The 27,264-nt window shown below is 46.3% G+C and overlaps 1 protein-coding gene and 1 long non-coding RNA gene across 3 annotated transcripts; one reads left to right on the top strand and one right to left on the bottom strand.

Annotated features, from left to right (window-relative positions):
• Window positions 1-24: 24 nt before the first annotated feature.
• Window positions 25-25,815, bottom strand: Ckmt2 (creatine kinase, mitochondrial 2). Of its 2 annotated transcripts, XM_050153734.1 has the most exons (10): window positions 25,770-25,815; window positions 12,935-13,106; window positions 11,137-11,335; window positions 9,746-9,841; window positions 9,073-9,294; window positions 7,855-7,940; window positions 6,950-7,073; window positions 5,981-6,115; window positions 3,615-3,740; window positions 25-265 (listed from the first exon to the last, which is right to left on the bottom strand). In XM_050153734.1, exons 2-10 carry the CDS (start codon window positions 13,084-13,086, stop codon window positions 146-148), a joined length of 1,260 nt encoding a protein of 419 aa, XP_050009691.1. In that variant the 5' UTR covers window positions 13,087-13,106; window positions 25,770-25,815; the 3' UTR covers window positions 25-145. The 2 variants fall into 2 exon arrangements, with proteins under 2 accessions (XP_050009691.1, XP_050009690.1); XM_050153733.1 differs by lacking the exon at window positions 25,770-25,815 and having other exon boundaries at window positions 12,935-13,294.
• On the top strand, window positions 9,944-12,208 carry LOC126508476 (uncharacterized). The gene is made up of 3 exons (XR_007593840.1): window positions 9,944-10,049; window positions 10,510-10,642; window positions 11,748-12,208. It is a non-coding gene; the product is annotated as an uncharacterized lncRNA (long non-coding RNA).
• Window positions 25,816-27,264: the final 1,449 nt, after the last annotated feature.

Genomic DNA, 27,264 nt, shown 5'->3' with positions numbered 1-27,264 from the left:
CCAATGATATTAGGGAGAGTTTTATTGTAAAATAGCAGTACCTACAATTTTACATGTTTTCAAGTCTACAAAAACTCTCAGAGCAGAGACTTCTTCCTGTCTGTCACACCAGCAGACAGATTATTCATTAATTGGGAGGGAAAATTCACTTCCTGCTAAACTGGGGCAGAGGAGGGGGCACTTTAATGTCTTGGCCTCTCTCCAGCTTCTTCTCACAATCCACCAGGTAGTTGACACCTTCGATGACGATCTGAACAAGTTCCACCTTGACGGTGAGAAAGAGGCGCGGCCACAAAGAGGAGGCGTGGTGGAGAAAGGAGAAGGAGAAATGATTAATTAGAGCAGGAGGTGCCTGCAGAGTCCCCAGAATGTGAACTTGCCTCTTAGCAGGACTTTATCACATGAAACCCAGGCACTTGTGGGAGGGGTGTCACCCTGAGGCTGGGCCAGATGTGGAGAGTGTCATCCTGAGGCTGGGCCAGATGTGGAGAGTGTCACCCTGAGGCTGGGGCCAGATGTGGAGAGTGTCATCCTGAGGCTGGGGCCAGATGTGGAGGGTGTCATCCTGAGGCTGGGACCAGATGTAAAGATGGAGATGGGGCTTAAGGTTTTCTCTCAAACCTTTCTTAGGGTGGGGCTTCTGGGAGAATTGTATACTTGAAAATTATTAGTTTTCATTCCTTTCCTTAAAAAAAATCGTGTATGTGTGTGTGTTTGTTTGTGTGTATGTGTGTGTGTATGTGTGTGTGAGAGAGAGAGAGAAAGAGAGAGAGAAAGAGAGAAAGAGAGAGAGAGAGAGAGAGAGAGAGAGAGAGAGAGAGAGAGAGAGAGAGCAGGCATATGTGTGTCGGTCAGCAGAAGACAACTGCACAATTGGTTCTCTCATTTTACCATATGTTCTATGTTCCCCACATACCTTTTTATTTTAAAGATTTGTTATTGCTTTACTTAATGTGCACACATGTGTGCCTGCGTAAGAATGTGTGCACTGCATACACGTGGGTGCCCAGAGGCCAAAGGACCTTAGATCCCCTAAAGCTCGGCTTACAGAAAGTTGTGAACCACCAGGTAGGTACTGGGGACTGAACTTGGGTCTTCTGCAGGTACAGCAATTATTCTTAACCACTAAGCCAACTCTCCAGGCCACATGTACTTTTTTTTTTATCAGCCTCCTATATATAAAACTATACGATGACATCTGTGTGTTGTTCTTTAGATATGAATTCTAAACAGCTCCTCAACCCTCTGGGCACTGAATATGCTCCTGATACAGATATCTTCAATTGCACTGTGGGTGTCTTTCTGAAAAATTGTTGTAACTTTATAAACCATGCTTTCTCCATGATAGGAAATTGGAGTATTTAAACAAATTTTATAAATTATAACAAACTATGCTTTTGAAATTGCCTGATTTTAAAATAGTGTTAGAACTTCAGTGTTCAAATATTTGTTGAAGGCTGTTTACCTAGGATATTTTTCTGGGATCCCCTCTAAACAAGGCACAGTGCTGCTTGGGAGGCCAAACTAACACAGTAAATAAGGGAGGACTTGGGAGGTATAACATAGGCTATACTCTCAGAGGGAAGAGCAGTCCAGGAGGTGTAACATAGGCTACACCCTCAGAGGGAAGAGCAGTCCAGGAGGTGTAACATAGGCTACACCCTCAGAGGGAAGAGCAGTCCAGGAGGTTTAACATAGGCTACACCCTCAGAGGGAAGAGCAGTCCAGGAGGTGTAACATAGGCTATACCATCAGAGGAAAGAGCAGTCCAGGAAGGACCACTGGGTGCAGGCGGTAGAACAGGCCTTATGTGGATGGGGCTCTGTTCCCTTCCAAATGTTTTCGATTCAGAAGGAAATGGGGCCCTTGAGAGGAGGTTAGGTCAGAGAGCCAGCTATGTGCAGCTAAGCCCAGTCTCCTTCTCTAAGCCTGTCCTGTGTCAGACAGGATGCAGCGGGTGGACTTCTCCTTCACTTGTGGTGGGGCTCCGTCTTATCACAAACTTCCAGGAGGGAAACTGGTCATATATAACTTATCTGATTCCTTCCTAGGAATAATCCTGACTAGAGCTGTGATTCAAGTTATCCCCAGTTGATAAAAATACCAGTCAGGAAACGTTATAGATGCAATGGAAACTCTCTACCATGCCGTCACCAAAAATCATGTGTTTGGATATGAAAGTATTTTTCTTGTTTTGTTTTCAAATTTTTGTTTCCGTTTGTTTGTTTCACAGCACTGGGATCAGATCCAGGGTCTCACACCTGCACCTGCCAGGCAAGAGCCTCACCATGAAGGTACCCCCCAATCGGTGCTGGAGAGGCAGCTGAGATGAAGTTACCCCCCATCAGTGCTGGAGAAGCGGCTCAGCGGTTATGGGCACTTGAAGAGACCTGGGTTTGGTTCCCAGCAGCCACACTGTGGCTCACAAGCATCTGTAACTCCAGTTTTGGGGGCACTGATGCCCTCTTCTCAATCTCTGGGTCACTAAGAATGCACTCAGTGCATATATATACATTCAGAAAAAAACACACTAATACATAAGATAAACATTTTTAAAAAAACTGACACAAAGAAAATAATTTTTAAAAGGTATTTTTTACCCCCACTCATGTTATTTAATAATATTTATTGCTGAGATAAAATATTCATGAGTTGTAAAAGATATTATAATAAAAAATATATAGCTATCTTTAAAAGTTTCTTAACAATTATTAAAAAGAGTAAAACGATTCAGATAATATTCAAAATGACGACGACTGCTGGGTTAAGTACACGTTTCTGAAAATGCTTTTAGACATTTTGCTAGCTCTTATAACTATCCTTTAGAAGGTTGCAATGAGCACTAGTTATGTTTGGTAGTTGCTACAGAAATTGAGAGAATGACCTTCTACGGTCGCCCTTCACATCCTGCTTCTCACAGCGGCTGCTTCCTGGGTGAGAGGCTCGTCCTGGAACAGCAGCATCTCCTTAGCAGTCGGTGCGGTGCGTTCCTAGGTGAGCTCTCCAGACCCATCTCACCCCCAGCGTCTGCCCGTCAGTGACCCCTGTCGTTTTCAGGAACTCACAGGAGTCCCTCGGCATCGTCTTAGAAGCTCGTGTTTACACATACTTACCACAAATCCCTTTGACTAGCTAAACTTCACGACTAACGCATTAGAAACTCTTAAGTATCTACGATACCAAAATGAAGAGGCTAGCAAGTGATCTTGAGCAAGCGCAATGCAGAATCGCGAGGGCGTTCCACATTCTCCCACTCTCAGAGGGACAGCACACCCCTGAGTCTATGGGGATAAAACCCTGCTCCTTTAGCATAGGGGGCTCCTGTGGCTGATGATGGTTGAAAAGCTCTTGGGGGTGGGGAGTGGAGGGGGCTGGTCAATAACAATGGATCCACTACGGCTCCTTCACTTCCCACAAGTGCTCAGAATGAACTGTGTATCCTTCTTGCATTGTTTTCCATGCCAGAAAAACACTGAAGAAGTAAAGGCTAACTCCGGACCCAGTGGGGAAAGAGGAATTGTGTGGCTGAGGTCTGGTTGTCGAGACCGCTCTCCCACGCCCTCTTTCTGTTAAGCCAACCCCTTTAGTCCATGCTAGGGTGAGAGAGACGTTACCTCCGATCTACCGATCCGATCTATGTTGGAAATGTCGTATATATCCGCCACCGCCGCAGTGTCCACACCGCCGGTGCCGCGCTTCTGGAGCCTCAGGTTCTCCAAGATCTTAGAAAAGCGTGGGTCCTAGGGGAAGGGACGTTGTTGCAGCCGTGAGCAAAGACGTAATACGGGGCAGGAGCGCTTAACTATTTACAACATACTTGGACACACTGGCTGGACCGCTTAAGCCTTGCAACAATCTAATGAAGCGGGTATTATTTTCAGCCCATCAAAGCCCATTTTCTGGTGCTGGAAAGAAACGTAGTTGACCAGGTACCCTACAAATAACAGAAGCCCTTTTGGATCCCAGCTCGGGGGTGGGGGGAGTCCAAGAGCCGGGAGCAGGCCGGTGTGGCATCTGCTGAGGACGTTCTTGCCACACTATGGTATTACAGAGCATCACACAGTGGGAGAGCGCTGGTGTGCTAGCTTAGACCTTTCTTCCTGGACCGGCGCTAACCTCATCACGGAGGTCAGAGCTATGACCTCAGCAATCCCCATTACCTCCTGAGGTTACACATGCCATTGACATGTGATGGAGGAAGGTCATTGGTTAATTATAATAAACCAACTGCTTGGCCTCATAGCTTAGAACATAGGTGGGTGGAATAAACAGAATAGAATTCTGGGCGGAAGAGGAAGTGAGGTCAGACTCTGCTCTGCTCCCGAAGAGACGCCATGCTCAGCTCTCCTGGGTAGACAGCTCTGCTCTCTGGAGCAGAGACACCATGATGGACGGAGGCTAGAATCTTCCCGGTAAGCGCACCTTGGGGTGCTTACACAGATGATTAGAAATGGGCTAATTTAATATGTGAGAATTAGCCTAGAAGAGGCTAGATAGAAATGGGTCAAGCAGTTCTTAAATGAATACAGTTTGTGTGTTGTTATTTTGGGCATGAGCTAGCCAAGCGGCCGGGGTGTTGGGGACGCAGCCCCGCCTCTCCTATTTCAACAGACATGAATTTGGGGACTAAGTCTCTAACATATAAGCTCCTCGGGGACAATTGAAACTATACAAAGCCCTACACTTCAGATGAGCAAACGTCTCCAGAGAAATTAACTTGCCCAAGGTCAGAAAGCTAGAAGTTGGCGGAGCAGCCACTAAAGTTGGGGTATTTGGCCCATGTTTATCTTCATACAAATATACACATGTATATTTGCATGTGGGTGCCAACTTTTCTATGTTGGCTACTCACCTGCACACCTGTTTCATTGTTATAATTAAAACCATGAAGTTGAGTCACTTTTCTTAGCATCGGAATTTTTAATGACAAAAACTCACATACCTTTATCTTGACAGGCAGCACAGTTTTCTAAGCTTGTTTAAGCTTCCTCGATGTACTTTGCGTGCTGTGGCAGAAATGCCTAGCTCCCAGTCTGGGTCCTTTACCCTCTGTCCAGCCATGGAGCTGAGGATGCAGCTGCTTGCTGCCTGAGCTCTTGTCAACAGAATGAGCAGAAGTTGTGTGTGCCACCTTCTTCCTGACACCTCAAACCTCGTCGTGGACATGCCTACATGTGTTCTTCCGACACCTCAAACCTCATCGTGGACATGCCTACATGCACTCTCCTTACATGTTAAACCTCCTCATGGACATGCCTACATGCTCTCTCCTCTCACGTTCTAGAACACGGAGAATGACCGTGGCTATGCAAATGAGGAAAATGCTCTGAGCGATCCTCCAAACAAGGCCCCCTACCAGCAGCCTCAGTCACCTGAAAACTTGCGAGAAATAAAAATTCCTGGACCTGGATGGTGCTTGCTGCCAACCCTGATGACCTGACTTCGACCTTCGACCACTAGAACCTGGAAATTCTCCTCTGGCCTCCACTGTGAACCTACATATTCCCCCACACTGCACAAAACACAAATACACAAATATAAAATGTAAAAAGAGAAAGAAAGGAAGAAAGGAAGGAAGGAAGGAAGGAAGAAAGAAAGAAAGAAAGAAAGAAAGAAAGAAAGAAAGAAAGAAAAGAAATTGCACAAGCATGACCTAGCTACCCAAGCCCTCCCTCCAGGTGCTTCTCATGCAGGCTCAGCTGTTAGGACAAGAGGGGAACCCTAGGGAGCAGAGCAGGCAGCCCGCACCGACCCTGTTACATGATGAAGACTCAAAGGCACTATTCTTAAGTCCCCATCCCCTTTCCCAGGTCCTGAACCTTTTATCCTAACTAATGCAAGTGACCTTAAGCCAGCCCTGGGCCTCTCATCACTCTTCCATTGCAAAGGTCAGGGTCAAGGAGTGAACTCTGACACCTTCTGAAAAGCTTTCACATCTGCGCTGAGTCTTGAGACCCAGCTTCTGGTCACACGCCCTTACCTTGCTGAGCTTGGGGATCTTAACGTGGACACCAGCTCGCAATCCAGTCCCGAGGTTCGAGGGGCAAGTCAGAATGTAGCCTAGCCGCTCATTCCACATGAACTCCCAGCCTCGTTCTTGGATTAACCGTTCCACCTACAAATGCAACAGCCAGGAACAGATGGCAGCCTTCTTGAATATCTATACCCTCGGGTCATCCCAAATGCCAGGAGAGAGGCCAGCAGATCACAAGAGAGCAACTGTAGTGGCTCTGTGTGCTTGGCCCTGAGAGCTCCTTTATAGTGTATTAAAGTGATCCTAGCAAATCGGGTGGCCATGAAAAGCATTAAACACGGTCTCTAGAATATTCTAAGCTCCCAATAAATACCAGTTGATACTCTTTCTCATGCAAAGACTGCAGGAAAACGTAGGAATTCTCAACAGATAAGCCTGTGAGAATCTGTTCTGTTTTGTCCCATCCAGTCCCACGTCCTCGCCCACCCACTCCCACCCATTCTACCTCTGTCATTCCCACTCACCCATCCGCCCCCATCTATACCACCCCCTCTCCACGTTTAGAACAGAATGAGAAAATGGCGCAAAGAGAAAAGTCCCCACCCTTTGGAAGCACTACTCTGGAAGATTTGATTCTTAGAGAAAAAAAGGACTTCCTCTTTGGAAGTCACCAAAATATCTTTTTTTAAAATGCAAAATAGCAGCTAAAGAGATGGCTCCCGTCTTGAGAGCACCGGCAGCTCTTCCAGAAGAACCCATATTGGATCCCAACACCCACGTGGCAGTGCACAACCATCTGCTTCTGTAGTCCAGGGGATTTGCCGCCCTCTTCTGGCCACTACGGGCACTGCATGCATGTGGGGCACAGGCAGTGCAGGAAAAACACTCATATGTGCAAAATAAAATAATTTAAAGCACATAAAATAATAATAATTTAAAATCCATGATGTCTGTAAACCCATGATGGACACTTACTTCCTTTAGTCCACGACAGAACCGCTCAAATACTCGTTTCATATTGCCTCCCTTTTCCATTGAGATTACCCTGGTGTGGTCTTCCTCGTTTATCCAGATGAGAAATGTCTTGTCATAATTATGCCTAACGAAGACAGAAATGCGGTGCTGTTAATTGCGCTTACTGCAACACTTGAACATTCTCATTACCTCTGCAGCTTGATTGCTGTATTTCATCTTCCCCGTTCCCTAGATGGCCCTTATCTCTTAACTGTGCCTGAACAAGGACTACAAAATAATGACATCTGATGCTAGGACTGTTTTGTCTCCTAAGAGATTCGACCAAAAACTTGTCGTACTTGGAAAAATGAGAGACAAGGATGGAGGAACTTTACCTACACCCCAAGAATTCACATGCATTTGATACATAAACTCAGGCTGTTTACCCTTTTGTGAGCATTCTTCCTCAGCTCCTTCTGGGGACAGTTGGGATAACAAAGTCAAGGTAGGCTGAGGACTTCTATAGAGGATGTTTATACATTAAATAGCCACTCCTCCTTTTAGGAATGGTGTGTCGTATCAATATTATCAATCATCAATATGAAAATCAGAATTTTCAGTTTTAATTTTTCATTTTGGGTTTGTTTGTCCTAAGTTCACAAACAGATTCTCTAATATGAAGTATTTTGAAGTCTTCCCCATGCATGATTTATGCAAACCAGCTCACATTCCTGTCACTCTTTTTAAAAAATATCACAACACACACACACACACACACACACACACACACACACGTAGACTTGGCTTCCCCATTTCGCTCAAGCCGGACATGCTGTCAACTGCGGTTCACAGCAACCTCGGGTTAGAAGAAGCAGGAGAGCTGAGATTCTCCACACACAGGGTAACTGTGAAAACTACATCCATACCAGATTCCCCTGGCATCAGGCCAGTCACGGGCCATCCCAGCACATGTTAGTAAAGGGGACACTGGCTTATCAAACAGAAAGTGGTCCTGCGGGCCAAGGGGGACAAAGCAGAGAGAAGAATCTGTAAGACTAGGCATGGACCAGGCAATCAAGTCTCAACAGATAAAGAGGCCTCTTGGGCAGCGTAACTCAGATTCACTGCGAGCTGTAACAGCTTGAGAGATTTTTAAAAATAAAAACACCAATTCCCAGAGCTCACACTGAGGCAATATCCCAAGCAGATGTGAGGATTTTTTCTAGATTTTCCAAGTGGGAGATCTTGAAGACTGGGGACAGAAAGGGCTGGAGAAGGTTGGAGAAATATCTCCTGAACTATTGCCCAAGAGGAAGCTCACCCATAAACAGGAAGGTAGGGTGGCTGCTTAAGGAAGATGAGGGTTTGCTCTGTAACGGCAGGCAGGCGGAGTCTGCACACGTCTGGAGACAGGTGTACCAACTATACAGCTGTTCTTTGTGGTTTGGAAATGGGATGTTTCATGCCATTTCCAACTTCTGAGATGACAGAATCTTGTTTCTCCTTTTTTGTGGAGTTCAGTTAAACGTCACTTTTGAAAATGCATTCTGTTTTAATTTGTGAGGACATAAAGGGACCCAAGCTCAACACTCGGGAGGCTGATTCAAGGGCATGGCTGTGAGTTTGAGGCCAACACAGGCTACATACCGAGACCTTCTCTTACAAAACCAAAAGGGGCCTGGTTTATTGTCTACTCTAGAGCCAGAGAGATCCCGGAGGTACTGGGCAGCGCCAGGGATGAGTGTCTACAGACAGCCTCCACTGTCTCCGTTCCAGTCAGGGGAAGCACCTTCATTTCCTCCCTTGATCTTCTCTGCTTCCAGAGTTTTCTTAGGGTGTGATAAATATGAACAGGATTTCCACACCCGACTGTTCTCACTGGCTCGGAGGTGGCAGGAGGCAGATCCCCCACTCACCCCACCCTTTTGTGCCCCATCCAGCACTCATAATGGAGTCTCCTCTTTAGACTTTAGCCCTGGCCTGACAGGATTTAAAGCTTCAGCTCTTTCCTTACACCGACACCGTGAAAGTTCTGGGCCAGTTTCAGCTCCACGGGCCCCGTTCTTATGTGGGTAGAGGCCAAGGCAGAGCTGTGGGTCCAGCCTCCCTCCCAGCAGCCCCCGGGGGAGTTATCACCTACTCACATCGATAAGCCGTTGCTGATCCTGCTCGGTCATCTCAGACAGCTTGTAGTAGCGACCAGCCAGGTCCCCCTTGAGGCCCTCCAGGGCAGTTATGGCCACATTCTCCACCTCCCTTCTCTCCGCCCGGGAGCAGGCAGGAGGCAGGCTCAGCCCACGGATGCTGCGACCAGTGCGCACCCGGGAGGACAACACATAGCGCTCGTCAAACTGCCCGTGAGTGATCTGCCGGGTGGGGCAGAGCAGAGGGTCACCGTGGCAGCCACGGAGCACAATCCTCTGACCTGAAAACCTTGCCTGGAAACATTCAGGTACCGCATTGCACAGAATGTGGTGTGTCTATGTCTGGGTATGTCTACGTTTGGGTGTGTCTACGTCTACAACCTCTGGGGCAGCCACTTTAGTTAAGTAAGGTGGGGTCTGGAAAAGATGGTTTTGGTTGGAGCAAAACACCTTAGGAAAGTTTAAAGTTCCTGTCAGTTGATTGTCCCCTAGAAGCCCCTTTAAAGGACCTCTAAACCTCCCCTAGACCTCAAGGATATGGGGAATGTAAGCTATGTAGACCTTTCAGGACTTCTCACTAGGGTAGAAGCTCTTGGGGTCCCTCCTCTGCCTCTGGATTCAGGAAGTAACTGCATCATGGGGGGTGGGGGTGAAAATGGAGGCTGGAGCCTACCTTGGATGCATCCAGGTCCGTAGGGTGCTTCATCACCCTCGGGTCATAGCCATTGTGCCTGAGCTTGATGACAGGATCAAAAAGCTCAGCAAACACCTGTAGGCGAGAATATCCTTCTGTAACTGGCTCGTCTAGTAGCAAAGGACTTTTGCTTTCACTTGTTCCCTTTCTCCTCAAGGACCTCCTCTGAAAGTCGCCGTGCAACCATGGGGGATATGCGTATAAGAGTAGGCTAGTGGACAAGAATGAAAAGAGCAAGCGCGCACCAGAGACTAGCATTCAGAGTCACCTCGCTCCTGACAGGGTATGGGGCTGCTGGGTTCTGCTCTTAACACCCCTGCAAGGATTCTGCCAAGCTCACTGTTACCACACTGGATGAGAAAACCTGGTGGTTAAGAACCCAAGGGCACCAGTTTGGGGGTGGGAGGCTAAGCAAGTTTTGTGATCAAAAGAGAAGGTCAGGTTCTGAGATTCTAAGCAAAGCACTAAGTCTGTGGGGAAGCCAACTGTACTGTAAGACAAAACAAGAGTCTGTTACCCTGTGAGACTGTCCAACCCCAAAGCCAAACAACCAAATGAGCCAAATAGACAGGGTAGCCTTTTGATAAAGTAAAGTCAAGAGAAGTTACATCTAATAATAGAGTTCTCTGCAGACTTGGGAGTTATGGGAAGTGGAAAGAAGGGTTTTAGGATCAAAGAGATAGCTTTAGTCTGTCGCTGTTACAAGCTAACTAGGCACTACTGGCACTATTTTGTTTATTTAGGATGACCCTTCTAGTCCATTGATGGCAAGTTTCCTGAGAAGCTGCCTTTAGACTGGAGAGAGAAGAGACAGAGAATGAGGGAGTCGGGCTGCAGGCGTTTGTCACAGTGAAGAGGCTGTCCTGTGAGGCACAGGTATATATTGCCCTAAGTTCTGCTATGAGAAGACACTCTATCTCCACACCAAGCATGAGGCTGGATCCAAGAAACTCGGTGAGCCCAGGAGCTTGTGCTACAGTAATAGGAAGATAAGGCTCAAACTACAGATGTACAATTCATCCCTACCCAACAGACCCAGATACAAACACTTGATGTCTTTCTGATGAATACATGGCATTCAATTTTATTTATTTATTTATTTTACCAACACAGATTTTGATGGGTTCAGAGAACTTTGTCATTCAACCTCTCTTTGAAGAGGTACACTGGCAAGAAAGTCTTGTCTCTAGCTAGCTATACATCTCAGAATTCCAGAAAGCACTCCCAAGGATTCTGTGAGAGTTCCCTATATTGGAGTCTTCCTGGAGATGCAAAAAACTGACTCCAAAGAAAGATAGAGTCCCATGACTGTGCACCTCAACCACACTCAGGGTAGCCCCACCCCTGGAACCAGCCGCCCTCTGTTTTACCTCGTATGACTCCTCGTCACCAGCCACCATGCCCACAGTCTTTATGAAGGGGTGGCCGGGGTTGTCCACTCCGGTTTGGATGCACTGGTCCAGGGTGTAGCCGTTGGGGGTCATCTTGTTTCGGAGTTTGGCATAGATGGTGGGAGTGAGGCACTCGGCCATGCAATTGTTATGTTTCCTCAGGTCAGGGTAGTCTGCGCTGTGGGAGGAGACAGGCTGTGGACCAGTAGCCCCCAGGTAAGGGCTATCAGAGATTCAGTTTCCCTGAGACCCTCAACCAGGCTCTCTTGGCCCAGTGGGCACAGGGGGCATTGGATAGAGATGCCTACAAGGCCTGACTTGAGTAAGACAGATTTAAGACAAACACCAGAGCCAGTGGCTGCTAGAGAGAGGACATGGCCCCACCTACCAAGAATCCCATGATACTATAGAAACAACAGAGGGAAAGAGGAAAGTCAGAAAATGAGTTGAAATCATTTTTTACAGATTTCTCTTCCACTCAGAAGTGTTGGTAAGATTCGACAAATTTGGTCTCATGGGTCTGTGGTGGGGAGAGAGACAGAGATGGAACTATCTAGAATGTTGTTTACTTCTCTGTCCTTTGCCTGCAGGACAAGCTTCATGACAACAGAGCCCTTTCCTGTCTCCAGAACAGTGACCAGCCATGGGCACAAGTCTTTGGTAAATATTTGTTGGGATATTATAACACACACAGGATACCAATTCGGATGCTGTCTTACTCTGGCTATTTGTTGTCTGAAGAATGTGAGGAGCACCACGGACTTAAACACAGGTGCTCTCCCCTCAGTGGTTCCTGGGGTTCATAGTTACTCTGCTTCCCTCAGAGATGCTCAGGCTCCCAGAGAGCAAATATCTCCTGGAGAATCTTAGTTGTTTTTTCTTCTACTCCTACCTATGTGGGAATCCCAGGACACACAGTTCAAACTACTTAGGGCACTGGTGTGTTGGACACAGTGAGATTCTGAGGCAGCAGAATATGTCCTCAACTTCTGTGTGACATGACTCCACCTTCCGTCTGTGATGTCCTTTAATGCTCACACTTAAGGTCAATACCTTGATCATGTTTCCTAGAATATGGTGGAGCACTGAGGGAGGCATGGGTCTGCTATCAAGAAGCTTGGGTTTGCATTTGGCTGCACTAAACACATAACTTTGGATGAAGTCAGTACATTACTAGGATGCTAAAATGAATCTCTCCCCATGTGAAAAGCCCTAACATACATGTTAGCACATGGTCTCATAACGTAAATGCTAGTTCCGTGAATGTGAACTATCACTGTTGTTACTGTTTAACTGGATGGCAAGAGTTGGGCAAGAATGAGAATTTATTCCTTGTATTTGTCACAGGTCACTAGGCTTAACGAGCTTCAAAAATGATTAAGTTTGGCTTGGGCATTTAGAAAGACAAAAAGAAGAATTCTCAGGGACTGGAGAGATAGCTCAGTGATATAGAGCACTGTCTGTTAGCTCAGTGGTTTGGAGCACTGTCTGCTCTTCCAGAGGACCCGAGTTCAGGTCCCAACACCCACATGGTGGCTCACAACTGTCTATGATTCCAGTTCTAGGGGCTCTGAGACCCTCTTCTGGTCTCTGCAGGTACTACATGTACACAACGCAAAGACGTACACCCAGGCAGAACATCCAAACAAATGAGATAGAATTAAATAGATAAACAAACAAACAAACAAACAAAAAGGAGGCCTCTCAATGACTGTTCCCAGCAGGAGAGAAGCATCTGGTTGACACTCCGAGCTATTTAAAAGCCAGGAAGACTCACCTTGCTGGAAAGAGCTTGTGCTGTTCCCGGGCATCAGCAGACACCTTCTGCCTGTTGAGCAGGTAGCCAGTGGTCAGAGCACTGGTTCCCAGCGTAGTAAAGAGCAGGGATGCATTGCGGCCAGTTAGCAACTTAGAGAAGGCACTGGCCATCCTTCTTCTTGGTAGAGTGTCTGGAAGTAAAGAAGGTGTATCAGTCAGCGTCGTAAGAAGGTGCTGAACCGCTGGATGAGAACAACAGGCGAGAAAACAATCAGCAGGGGCCATGGCCTTTTTGTTTTTTTTTTGTTTGTTTGTTTATCTTTCTTCCTTTTATTCATTTTTTTGCATTAATTGGGAAAATTAGTGGTTTTCATATTTTGTGGGTGTGCAAATTATTTTCTCCAGTAATTACAAAGAAAAATAAACAAAAATTATTTATTTCTATTTATTAGACCAACTGTGTGCTTTTTGGTTTTTTCAACTACATAATTAGACTCTGAATAAGATAGATTTCTGAACTTGTAAGAGGTACTGAAATTCTCTGGGGACCATTGTCCCACACCTCAAACAAACTCATGTCAGAGCTCAAAATAACAAGCAAACACATTTGGGTTATCTGAAGGGCAAAGGTTCTTCTCACTCAAAAGGTTGGGGTGCCAGCAGTATGGAAGTGGTGTGTCCCAAACTTCCACTCTGGCTTAGGATTCCTGAAAGAGGATACAGTTGTTCAAAGTTAACAACAATCCATCCTTTGGTTCCTAGCAGAAGCAGACTCAAAATCTTTCTTTAAAAAAATCATATTTAGCTTAGTCTTGGATTCTTGCAGATTAAGATTAAACAACAAGCTCCAAACCAAAGATCACCAAGCATCCTGAAAGATAAAAATAAGGAGACAACAGAAAAAAAATGATAACAGGTTAGTCATCCAATGAGCGTGCACTGTGGAATTGCTAGACAAGAGCACAGACTAGCTCTAGATAGATGTTTAAATAACAAAGTTGTTTATAAATAATTAAGTTACTTAAAATTTATAATTAGAATTATAATTACAATGAAGTAACAAGACACCATTATGAATGACCAAGATATCCAAGCATGGTAGTTTACACATTATTCTAGCACTTGGAAGTAAGAGGCAGGAAAATTGTACCATGATTAAGGCCAAATGGTCTGAATAGGTTAGCTAGGGCTATGTGGTAATACCATATTAAAACAAACACACCAAAGAATAAAACAGAAAAAACCTGAAAGACAATGGGATTGAACAGTTGCACATGGCAGAGCTGAAGAAGGAAGAACAATGGAAAATCTGAGACATAGGTTAGGAAATATGATTGATAATACAGTGGGAAAGTTGGATACAAGCTGGGTTGGAGTCACAGAAAGAGACACCAGAGGAAACAGAAGTGATGTCTCAAAGGAAATGGCCAAGAATTATCCAGAACTGATAAAGTACATGAGGCATAATATAATAAAATCAAACCCTGAATAAACTGATCCCTAAGCCAATGCTAACCAATGGATATTGCTAATTTTTCAATAATTAATTTGCTGAAATATTATTTTTAGAGACAACAAGGCAATGAACTCATTTCACACAAGATTGAAAGAATACAAATAAGAGACAAATCAATAACAAAGGAATTACTAGAATAAATTCTCGAGGAAGAACACAGCAGTGGAGGGCGGCCTGAAATGTGGATAACAAGGAAAATGTGTGCAAATCTTAACTGTGCTTATATACCTCTCAGCAAACCAGGAAAGTTGGTTTCCAATATACATAGAAAGAATCCTGCTGGCCCTGCTGCTGCTCGGAAGTCAGGAGGGCCAGCCAAGCCTTGCAGTATCACCTGGCAGGAGCTACTTAGTGTAGGTCTCTGAGTGGACAACAAATAAAAGCTTTTGTCAATACTTTCCCACTCCTTGGTATCCATGTTGTTCAAATGAGGAAAGCATGGGTTTCTCTAACCTTGGGTGTGTGTTCCTGGGTCTTCACTTCGAGGTGCCCCAAGTTTAGGTGTGTTGGTTGCTTCCCAGAGCTTGTTAGTATGTACCATTATGGCTGAAAGCCCGAGTCACCCAGAGAAGGTTGATCCTCATTTAGGGTGTGGCATGGTAGTCTGTTTTTATCCTTCTGATGTCAATTTTCTTCCATGACTGAATTTGGGGGAACTAATGAGCATCTGAATTCCAGGATTCTTCAAAGAAATTTCTGCTAAATTCTAACATGTTGACTAAGCATCAGACTTTCAACAACATTTATGAAAATGGTTTCCACATTGGCCTAGGAAATCAGCTTATTGGATACCTTTTCTTCTGTCAATGTTTGTATACAATTCTCTCCATCCTAACGGTACATTTCTGAAATTGCCCTGACAAATCAACCGTTTCTTGAAGCTGTCCTCGGGACTTGTCATGGCTGAACACACTGACCTCATCACATATACTTCCTTGCCCTCTGCAGGGCTTCCATGTAGCCAGTATCCTTTAAGAACATGGAGACGTTCTAAAGTGTGTTGGCCCTCACATGTAGCTGGCGGCACCAATCCACACCTTGGTGTTGTCATGGTCTCAATTCCGCTTCCCAAGCAGAGGGACAATGCCGTCACCCTGTGCTTTGCTATAAACTCAGCAAAGGAAGGTAAGTTCTAACCAATCGCCTTCGAGGCAGTAGGGGCCCAAGCGTGCGGCAGAGCATGCTGTCCCTAAGCTAACAGGAAGCGTGTTCATGTCTGCAGCGGAGGTAAATTTCTTCACCATGAGTTTGTTCCTTCTGGCTGCCTGTGTACTCGATGGTAGGAGGATTTTGGAAATGGGGACTCTGAAGAATCAGTGTTAGGAAGACAGGGAGAGAATGATTTCCATGAAAAGCCCGGTGGCATCTGATCACCACAGGCCTTCTATCCTAAGAGGCTGGCACATAGGTGGGCATCTGGATCAACATACTACAGTTTGATATGGCATTCAGATGTCACTCATAACAGTAAGGACAGGTCCTTCACCACATCCATTCCCACAAGGGCTTCTGTATCTAGACAGGATCATTTGCTTTGAGAATCTCTCATTCATTTTTAAATCTGGTACCTTTCAAGCTCAGGCCCTGCTTCCAAACGAGCTTGCATCCTTTTGAAGGTAGATTTTGAAGCACTTCCCCTAACAACAAACACAGGAGATAGCAAATTTGCTCTTGCTGTTTCCCTGCTCAGGTTCCTGTGTCCAGCAGCAGCTCACTATCCAGGATGACCATTTCAGACTTCTAACCATCAGAGACAACAGGTTGTCAGCTTCCTGGGTACCACAACAGCTATCCTCGGCAGTTTCTATGGTGATTCTGCAGTGATTACCCCATAGAAAATGGGCCTTCCAGGAGAGCAGAGCATAAATGTGTATCTCTCCCCTCTCTTCCTTCCTTTCTGTCATCATCATCATCATCATCATCATCACCATCATCATCTTCATCATCATCATCATCATCATCACCATCTTCATCATCATCATCACCATCATCATCATCACCATCATCATCGTCATCATCATCTTCATCATCATCATCACCATCTTCATCATCATCACCTTCATCATCATCATCATCATCATCACCATCATCGTCGTCGTTGTTATCGTCATTGTTGTCATCTGTTTCTTTCTCACACTGAGCAGAAGGATGGTGTTGGACTCAAATGAGCAACAAGTAATAAGTGTTGAGGGACTAATATTTAAATCTCCTGCCTCCCCAGAAATTGTCTTCTGCAAAATATAGGAAGGCAAATTAAAGCACTATTACTGAATGTGTTTTTCACCAGTAATACATGTCTTAGGTGATCCACTGAAGAGACAGAAGGGGCCTCATCCTTTCACACAGCTAAGCAGATAGAATCCATTATATGGACATTTGCTCAAGGAAACACAGAGAAGAGGACTTGGCGGCACCACTGTCATACAGAGGTCATCCGAAGGTCACTTTAGAATTGGGATGCCATATGTGCTAGCTACTTGTTTTAATCCAAAGAATGGATGCATCTCCAGGTCTCTATGCACCAGGTACATCTACAGTTCCAGAGCCAAGCACCTACATAAGACAATTATCTTCCCACTGAGAAAGGGAACAGCTACTGGCCATGGTTTCTCTTGCAGTCTACATTCAAAGCAATGGCTTCTGGGTCGCAAAACTGGCTAGTGGCTTACTTGGTTTTGTTATGTCTTTTTGAGATAGGGTCTTGCCATATCTCTTAGGTTGACCTTGAATTCACAATCCTCCTGCCTCTGCCTTCAGAGGGTCATATAGGTGTGTACCTACTCTAACTTTTTACAGTATATTTAAAAGAGACAAAGACATAGCTTATAATGACACATTTTACCAAAGGAAATGCTCTAAGGTAAAAAAGGGGGGGCTCTTTCCATCTACTCTAGAAAACCTTCTTATGTCTCCCCACTCTGTTGTGTGCTAGAGAGTGTGAGGTATGAGCAAGGTGAGCACTAGGCAGGGTGAGGAATACAGGCCAGCCCTACACCCCCAAGTGAAGGCAGGGCTGGGATGCAGCTTTCTTGGCCCTCACTGACACACACTTGCTAAGTTCTTATTAAACACCTGGATGGGTTCATGGGAGCTAGGGTACACTGTCCAAGTCAGTTAGTTTTGTTTTAGTACAGAAACATTTTCTCCTTTGGCCCCCGTTAAACATCAGCAGCTCTGTGTGTCTGGTCTATCTGCTCCCTGGAGCAATACACTCAATATTGCACAACAGTAATTGTAACCTTTTTTATTTGTTGATAAAATAGGAAATCAAAGCAAGAGAATACTTTGAAGAGCCTGTTTCCACAGTAGCTTCTAAGACAGGTAGATTATACCACGCCACAGAGCAGGGGACTTAGAAACAGAGATTTTCACAGTTTAAGGCCACACAACTAAGATGAACGCAACTGACCCAACTATCCATTCTGTACCGGTAAAAATCCTACTCTCACAGGCAGGATTTTACAGTGAAAACATCGTGGTGTACTTGGATGGAGCTGACCTCTCTTGGCTCCCAAGGACCAGAGCTGCTGGGTGCCTAACTGCTTTCTGTCCTCACTGGTAACTCAGGAACATAGAGTGGTTTTTATCAACCAGGTTTTCCACAACATAGGAACAGGGGAGGTTAAGAATGGGCCCACCAGTACCTCAACAGGGTTCTGGGCAGCCCTAAGTAGAAACAGAGTCTGAGGGTAGCCCCAGATGCTCCCTCCCCAGGAAAACTATTAAAGAGACTAAGATGGTCAGCAGGGTGTGAGGATCAAGACCAAGTGGAGCAAACGACATTGACATGCTTCACTGGTGAGGTACAGTGTGCAGCGACAAGGAGGGGGGAGGGGGACCAATTTATACAGGTGAAAGTGATTTTAATTTTTTATTGTATTAAAAATTACTCATTTGGAAAATTTTAACAATCCACTGTATGGCAGTTTCTGCAGAGATCTTAAGTTGGAGGAGGAAAGCCCAAAAAACTCCTTACTATATGCTGAGCACATAGTCCCAGTGCTTGATGGGCTCCATCCCGTTCATAGTCTCCACCGGTCCCTTAAGATGTCCCTGTAATCTCTGTTTTACAGGTCAGAAAATGGAAGTGAAGAAAGGCGCCGTGTCAGAGACCACGTGGCCCGCAAAGAGGAGTCCTGGGATTCACACATGGCAGTCTGCCTTCACCAGCCATACCCGGAGCATGAGCCCTCTCCTGGGAATTCTGTGTTAGGGACCAGAGTGGTCAAGGAGCTCTGAGATGACATGGTCTGGTAGTGGTTTGTGAGGGACCTTGTCAAATTTTAACCTTCCACCAATATTCTTGCTTCCTCTTCCAAGAGACTAGTACATAGCACACACTGCTGAAAACTTTAATGGAAACCTTGAGTAGACACCCCAAAACCATGAGTGGAAGCAGAAGACCATGATGTATCCATTGTGTCCATTTAAACACTGGCTTTCTAAGCCTCTTCTAGGTGGAGAAGTGCCCATTGCCTTCAGCAACATCAAGCCTAACCTACCTCGGAATGCTACACAAATGAATAAAAATGGAATATGCCCTGTGTTCTCTCTGGGTCCAGAACCTTAAGGATGAGGTCACAATATCCAGGATCATAGCCACAAATGCAATCTAGCTCTGCAGGGAGCCTACAAGCGACCATTTGTTTGAAATTTGAAGTTTTGAATGAAATGGGGACCACTATGCTTAGAATTTATAGTGATTATCATCAATGGCCCCAGGGAAAATCCATAATTTGTAACAATGCTCTTTAATTTGAGAGCACGGAAACTTCAGAAATGAGGGCCTGTCTGAGCATGGCCAATAAAAACAACCTAGTAAATAATTTGTGCCCAGAGATTCCATTAGGTTCTAAGAATTAAGCCATGTTTTATCCATCCATCCATCCATCCATCCATCCATCCATCCATCCATCTGTATATCTACCTATTCATCCCTCACTGCTCCCTCATGTTATCCCTCCCTCTACTCCTATACTCAACAAATATTACAGAATGAATTCTGGTTTCAGATGTTGGGGTCACCTCAACAGTTCTGTTAGAGTTCAGGGGAAGGTAAAAATAAAGAGATAAGGAGACCCCAAATGCCTGATGGAACAGGAAAGACTTTCTGGAAGAGGTGAGAAACTTTGTCCTTTTTCCAAATGAACAAGGGAAAGGCTTTGGAGACAAAGGGGATAGAACGAACAAAGATGGGGCCAGGAGAGGCAGCAAGCGGAAGGGCTGGGAGGCCGGGTGGAGACTGCCAGTCCATAGCAGGGCCAGTATTGCAGACATAACTGGAGGAAAGCAGCCGTGAGGTTTGGATTCCGAGATTCTGTACATGGTAGGAAGATACCACAGCGTTTGAGACAGAGAAGATGTCTTAGTGGATTTACGGATAGTCGACATCAGAACAATATTGCCAAATAGTGGTCTATGGGCTGTCATCAGTTACTTATGATGAGAATACTGAACCCTTGTAGAGTGTTTATAATGCTTTGATAGAGTGTTTTTAACTTCAGCTGACATTTCATATGTGTTGATTTTACTTTTCTAGTAGTTATGCTTTATTATGCCTTACAAATCAATGGGTCTGTTATGGATCAAACAGGATTAATGGATGGTGTGAGAGTCACTGCTCAGTTTCCACAGACTTAAATGGGGCTGACATCTGGGCTTCCCTGCCTTCTAGAAGTTGTGAGGATTGAATGAGCCCTCGGCACGAATCTTGGCGTTTAAAGCATGGGTGGTACTTGGTGGACCTTCTGTGGTGAACTTGATAAAATGGGCGAGGAAAGGAAAAAAATATCTGTAGACAGAGAAACCAGGCAATGCATTCTAGAGTAATCCAGTCAAGAAACTGGAGCAGAGCAAGCGGGAAGGCTTCCTGAGAAGGTGGAAGATTCTCCAAGGTGTCCAGGGCCTTTGTGCCCAGTTAGATGTGAGCGTGAAGGGTGCGGATGAATCTTGGAGCCTCCCCCCCCCCCCCAGTTTCGGGCTTGAGTGATTGACTCCACGTGGATTCATGCTTTCCAGCGGGGACTCTGGCTGGAGAGGAGCTTTGAGAGGGGAGGGGAAGATGTTCTAATGGAATGCAAGAGACCCTTGAGGTATTCCAGAGGGAATGTGCTCTTGCAAATGTCCTGTAGTGTGCATATAAGCATCGCTCACTTGAAAGGCCACCATACCTGCCCTGGAAGTAGTTATCGAATTACTATGTACTTCGCTTCAAATCCCTGCCTGGCAGCCTTCCTGAGCTATCTCCTGTAGAGACAGAGAGCTCATGACTGTCAGTCCACAAGGGTACAGCATGTGACAAAGGCCTTGGAGCAGCAGAGCCTGGTTTGGGACAGTTTTGTAATGGTTATTACCTGTTGTCTTCAGAAAGGCCCTTGAAGGCTGCGTTTTCCAGGTCTTAGCTCTCTCAGACATTAGTGATAAATGGTAAGGGTGGGCTCCACATTGTGCCTTCAGGTTAGTGCCTGGGACTCACTCAGAGTGAAGTGAGGATGAGCACCTGCCACTATCCCCTTGCACTATTTCTGAACGGTCATTTCTAGATGTGTTTGAGAACATTCTTTTCACCTCAGCAAAGACCCTAACATCAGAAAGTGGACTTTGTTCCAGGGAAGGGTTTGCATGTCCTTTACTTAAAATAAACTTCCCAGAGACAGAGCAAGGTCACAACTGGGCAACTGTAGCACCTCGCTCGGGCCACATCTAGTTCTTCACAGGGATCCTTTAGCCTGGTACCCTATTTTCCATCAGATCACCCCTTCCTGATCTGCTCAGGAAGATAAAGCCTTGGGTCTCAGCTCCTTTCTGTCTTAAAGACACGCCCCCAGGCCCTGAATGTGACAAGCAGGAGCGCTGGGTCCTCTAGGGACATCCATCCAGACTCTAGCATTCCCTCATCCATAACTTCCCCTGAATGTCTTCTTTCTCTGTGTCCCTGGTATCTTCTCACCCAGGTCACAGGGACTTTTGTGGCCTGCTCCCTGCCCTAGGGTACCCCAGAGCTGGAAAGCCTGGAGCCTTCTACAGGCCAGGGCATACTTCGCTGGCCCAATTCACCTCTGTGGAAAGGAACCTAAGTAGACTATAAGCCAGAGAGCAGGGTGGCACCTTCCTTTTGTACTAAAAGGATCCTTCTGAGTCTAGATAGAAGTTCACGAAGGAGGCCAGAGGTCACAGGTGAGTGCTACCCTGACAGGCTCCCATCTACCACCGAGTGTGGACTTTGGGTGGCTGATGGGTTGGTTTTAGAATCACCTGGACAGCTCTGGGAAGTGCTGTGACCAATCTGGAAAAGGAAGCAGGAAACAGTCATTAACACAAAAGGTCCCGGGCTTACTGTCCCAGCATCATGCTTTGGGAGAAGAAATTGAACTCCGAGGATATAGGACAGAGGTAGATGAGTCCTCAGTACAAGTCTGTAGTATTAAAAAAGGCAGGAGCAACCAGCCTGTTAGAGAAGGGTCTTAGCGTGTGTTGAGAATCTGGAGCACTCTGCAGCTGTTGCCTCCACTCACCTAGACACATATATAATGACCCATTCCTAGATGAGGAAAAAATCATCTCATAGGAAAGAGTGCAAGCATTTTTGTAACAGCAATACATCTTATATGCACACACATGCATGCATATGTATATTTGCCTCCTATAAGTATCAAGAATGTTTTTGAAGGTGGTTCATGAAGCACTAAAGGGTTAGTCTACAGCCATTCGTTTTTCTCCTGCTGGAGTCCTGGGAAGCATCACTTCTGCACACCTACATTCATGACTTCAAAAGGAAAGTGAAAAGCATATAAAAGATTGTGGGAAAATACCCAGACGTCCATTTGCTGACTCTTGAATGCATATCTGCAAGCGTGGTTCCACCGTAAGTATGTCCTGAGTAGGTTGCCTTAGCACAGGCAGCTGCCAGGCCCACTAAGGGAAGGGATGCTGATGTTGCCCAGGGAGGTTCAGCATCTCATTTCCTATGACGGATGTGGCAAGGAGGAAGGAGCAGGCTGCAGGAGGTGCCTTCACTAACATCTTAGGGTGGATCTTCTACACTCCCTCCTGGAGACTGCAACCTCAGTGACTCCAGATGCCTGGCAATCCTCGGCTGCTCCTTCTGAAGGCCTATTCATCTCAACTTTCTCAAAAATCATCTTAAACATTTCACTTAATTGTTTTATTTCATTCACCTCCCTGAGGACAAGATGTCAGCCCAGAATATGCTTACTACATACTTTAAGATTTGTTGACCAACCTTTGAATACAAAATGAAGCTCAGCAAATGAGTTTAACCAATACATGGGCTCACTCATCCCAGATCCTGGCTCTGGCAGTGTCTACGACAGCCTCTTTGCCTTGTGGTTTAGCCCCTAATCTTTCCCACCTCTGATCCGCTGCTTGGTTCTTCACTTCTATCTAGAAATAGCTCCCCAGCCCCTCTCATCTAGCCAAAGAACTACCACATCTTCTTTTCCCACTAACATGTAGTGAGCTCCTACTTGGGCCCAATAATGCTAGGGGCTTGACAGGTGTCTTTAGACTTTGCAATAACATATCAAGCAGGATTTCTTTGGCTGACTGGAAGTCAAGTGGCCTCCACCTAAAGTTGGCTTTGTCAGCAGGTGCTGACCCAGGTTCATGTGGATGCCAGGACCTCACCTACAGCCCTGCCTTGGCTGGAAGAGAATTGCTCTTGTTAAGTCCAGGAATTTAGTCCTGCTCCCACGTCACTCCAAGAGTCCAGAAACACTTTCACCACAACCATGCCAAGGCACAGGATTGTCACCTCGGAGCATGTGACTCCTCGCTGAGTCCCAGAACATCTGAATCTTGTTCTCTTCCCTTCCTCGGGCTTCTGCAGAAGTGCCCGGGATTCCAGGCATTTCTGTGCACACTCCTCTCTGACACGAGGCACTCGGTGTGCCTGCCAAGCCTAGTTACGGACCCTGCCCTCGCCCTGACTCTGTTAGAGGACGCCAGGACTTGCTTTCTCTCTCTTCCCATCCTCTCTCCATTCATACAGGGTTAGATACAAGAGGAGGAAGGGGAGGCTCTCTATGCTCTTACCAGGAGAGCTTGCCTGTCTGTTCCTCTACTGGGAACAGCTCTATGACTCTTGCTTTGAAAATCATGTTTTTTTTAAAAATAGCATTTGGATAAAATTAAATCAAATTTTGGGGTTTTAAGCCAGGGAAATTGTGTGTGGGGGTTGTGATGAATAAGAACATAGCCTAACTAAGCCAAAGGTTTTGGGATCATGTTCGTGCCTACATTTTCTCTCTTCATCAAAGAAGGGTGAGCACTTTAGGCAGAGTGCCAAGGAGCTCTGACTTTTCTCCTGTCCCAGTTGGAGGACACGGTCCCAGGTTCCTGATTTTCTTCTCTGGCTCTGTAATGTCATCAACTACCCCATGAGCTACTGCTTGCTCTGGCTATCCTGGGGTGAAGGCCATGTATGCCTTTCTGCTGACTCAGAGTTATTTCTGGTCCTGCTGTTCATCACACCCATCTGTCTGAGCTTTGCCAGGATAGGAGAAAGGGAGTAGTGGGGGAGCCACGCGTCACCCCAAAACAGAGGGTGACCTTGAGGCTATCCCAACACCATAGGGTTTTCTGAGCAAATTCTCATGATGCCAGTCATGTAGGCAAGCAAAAAAAAAAAAAATGGCCAAGATGTTCCTGTTGTAAGACAGCAAAGGCATCCAGTTACCTTACATGAAAGGTTGCAAGGTCAACCTTAATGGGCACTCTTGGGCTTCTCTATCTGACTCAGCAAATAGGAAGTCATAAGAACAGAGGATTCTTCCCTGAGTGACAGGCAGCTTGTTAAGATGGCCTGGGATCCCTTTGAGAATTGTCTGTCAGGAGAAATCATTTTCAAGAGAATGGGGGCCTAAAGACCACCCTGTCCTCTGAGCAGCTGTGACAGAGTGGGATGTCATCTTCTCTGACTCTTCAGGCAGGTGTGTGTGTGACCTCCAGCAGTCACCTTCAGAGTTGGCTCAACAGGCAAGAACTCCCAGAATACTACCCATAGATTCCACATGTGACCTCAAAGAAGTAAAACGGATCTTCCTCTGTGCTGTGGCAGAGATAGAGGCTCGGGGTCTCTGGAGTGGGGACCCAGTCGGTTCACACCTCCTCATTCCAAACCCCCTGTTTCTGCTTCCTGTTTCTGCCTCTGCTGCCTTTTTAGCGAGACTGTCTCGGTCCCCAGTCCATGGTCGTCTCATGAAGCTGGCGGAGCCTACACTGTGCACACCTTAGCAAACAGGAATGAGCTGCTCTAACCAAGGGATTTAAAAACGGTGCTTCCTAAAGGGAGTGGGGTGCAAGGGTAGAAAGGCTGACCATGACCAGTGAGTCCAGGAAGAGCCAGTCTTCCTGCCACCTCTGATTTCACGCTCTCCATGAAAGGTCAGAGCAGAAGGGCACAGACGCAGTGGGAAGTGAAAGAAGTCCACGGGAAAGCACCCTCCTGGAAAGTACACACTTAAACCAATGTGGCGTTGTCTGATTGCCGCCTCAGAGGCCGTAGACAGCACGGTGCTGGTCACAGAATCTGGCCGTGCTTGAGGAAAGTTCAGAGGACAGCACTGAGGACAAAGGGGGCTTTGGTTTGTTGGGCAAGTGCCACCCCATGCATTCAAAGCAGAGCTTCCAACGCCATGAACGTTGCTCATAAGGACAAGGGCAGGACTGGTAATGACCCTCTCCCAAGAGCCAAGCCAGTGAGTAAGGAGTGGGCTGCCACTCAGCCATTTGAAGCTTATTTTTCTTTTTCCTTCTCAAAACAGTGCCTTCCAAAGTTCATGTTCAGTTTATTAATATGTTCAAGAGTGAATCTCTGGCCTTAGCAGTAGCCATTAAATGGAACCTGGACCATCTGTAACTGTTCTGCTCTTTTGGAGAGCCTGAAGGAGCTTAAATTCTTCTAGGTAGTTTGCCCCAAGTCACCAGGCATCTCTTTTGATGCAGCCGAGGAGAAACACTCCCAGACATGAGCAGACTGGTCTCTGCAAATTATTAGAGAATAAAATGTAACATCTAAACCTTCCCCAATTCAGAGTCAAAAATTCCACATTTAGTTTTTTCCCCACAAAAATTCTTGATTCGCTATGAAAAAGAGGCACACCAGGCTACGGTTCTGGGTTCTCTTTTCCAGCTGCTCACACTCATGCCCTGGGAAAAGGTGATGCCAGACAGGAGTGACCATACTGGTATACCACGTTCCCATTTTTCTCTGGCCCACACACAGTTTGCCAGTGTTTCTCCATGGCTGGGGCTCACCACATTGGCTTTAGGTCTGTCCTTCCTGGGAGAAATGAAGCATTTTGATCATCTCACTGACCTTGAAGCTGGAGGAGTCTGTCCTACGCAGATCCTGCTGCTGCACACAGCCAAGAAGTGTAACAGGAACTTGTGGGCTCAGGCTAGAAAAGGCCACTGTGCTGGGCGGGGCTGGTGAGTCTCCTACCAATCAGTCCTTCAGCTCCACTGGCTCCCTCAGCTGTGTCCTTGAAGGCCAGCTCCTGACTCTCCTGCCACTGGGCCAGGCGTCCTTTCTAGAACCTGCCATTTCTATGAAATGTTTGCCTTTTCCTTGAGCAGGTAGACCTTCGAAGGGTCCTGCCAGTTGGCTCTGCAGACAGTTCTTGCTTTGAGATGGTCTTGCGGCTCACTTGGAGGGCAGTCCTAGCTTGGGGTACAAGAGCCAGCAAAGGAAACTTCCTACCTGTTAGGAGGGGAGAGAGGATTGCCCTGGAGAATAAAGTCTGAGAGAAATCTTAGGTGGCCTCTTTCTACCTGTTAGAGAGAGCACCAGGAGCAATTGGGAAAGCCCACACAACTTGTTATCTGGTTCAGGGACAATGATCATTACCATCATCTTCAAGATGAGGCTCTCTGAAGTAGAGACTAGACTTTCTCACTTTCTATCCACTCCAGCTTACATGACCAGCCAACAGCCCAGTAGACCTTATCCCTGCTAAAAATAGCCTCCCAGGACATCCGCCACTGAAAGGTGCCTATGAATAGCAATAAACCACCCGGGTTTTGGACAGCAGCCCTGCCATTTCAAAGCATCTTGTCTGGGCTTCTCATGGCCATCACGTACACAGGCAACCACATCGATGTCACCTGCTCACTCCTTTCTCACTGAGGGCACCGCCGGTTCAGAGAGTTGCTGGACAGGAAATGCTGGTTCCCCTAAGTGGGTCAGTGTTCTTCTTGGCCAAAGTTTCCTTAAATTTGACCCACAGAAAAAGTGCCTTTGAGGTGAGTGAGGTGATGCGGGATGGGAGAACTCAGGAAGGGTCTCCTGAGAGCTGGGAAGTCTCCACCTGAGTGTGCACGCACACATCCTGCCTCCTCCGCTGTGTGCTTAGGGGTCAAGCACTTCACCACATGTTCCTGACACCCCAGTTAGCTTGGGTTCTCCCTGTTGATAAAACATGGCTCACCCTCAATGGGAGGTTTTTATAAATTGATTTCCTTTCAACATGTGATATGGTCAGCTGCTTTCTGGATAGTTCTGTTGTTTCTTTGAAGCAATCCGATTGTGCCAACCACAATTGCTTCATGATCCTCCAGGATCTTAGTCCCAGCTGGATGCTGTCATCCGGGGTCACAGTTCCTGGGCCCCAGTGGCTTCCTCTGCGGGGTGGAACTCTGTGCTGGGAGGGGCAGAGGGTAAGTGGAGGCTTCTTCTTAAAAAGTCTCTTGTGAGCATATATATATGTTGTAAAGTCAGTTCTGGTGACTTGAAAGTATGACTCACAGATTCAGAAAACCACAAGGTTTGGGGAGGATGGCAATGTCAATTTTTGAAGAATGTCAAACACACA

This window comes from Alexandromys fortis, unplaced genomic scaffold, assembly GCF_014885135.2.
Source record: "Alexandromys fortis isolate MF-2015 unplaced genomic scaffold, M_Fortis_MF-2015_v1.1 scaffold_79, whole genome shotgun sequence".
In the NCBI taxonomy this organism is placed as follows: Eukaryota; Metazoa; Chordata; class Mammalia; order Rodentia; family Cricetidae; genus Alexandromys; species Alexandromys fortis.
The sequence above is the reverse complement of the archived record's forward strand: the minus strand, read 5'-3'. Positions and strand labels throughout refer to the sequence as shown.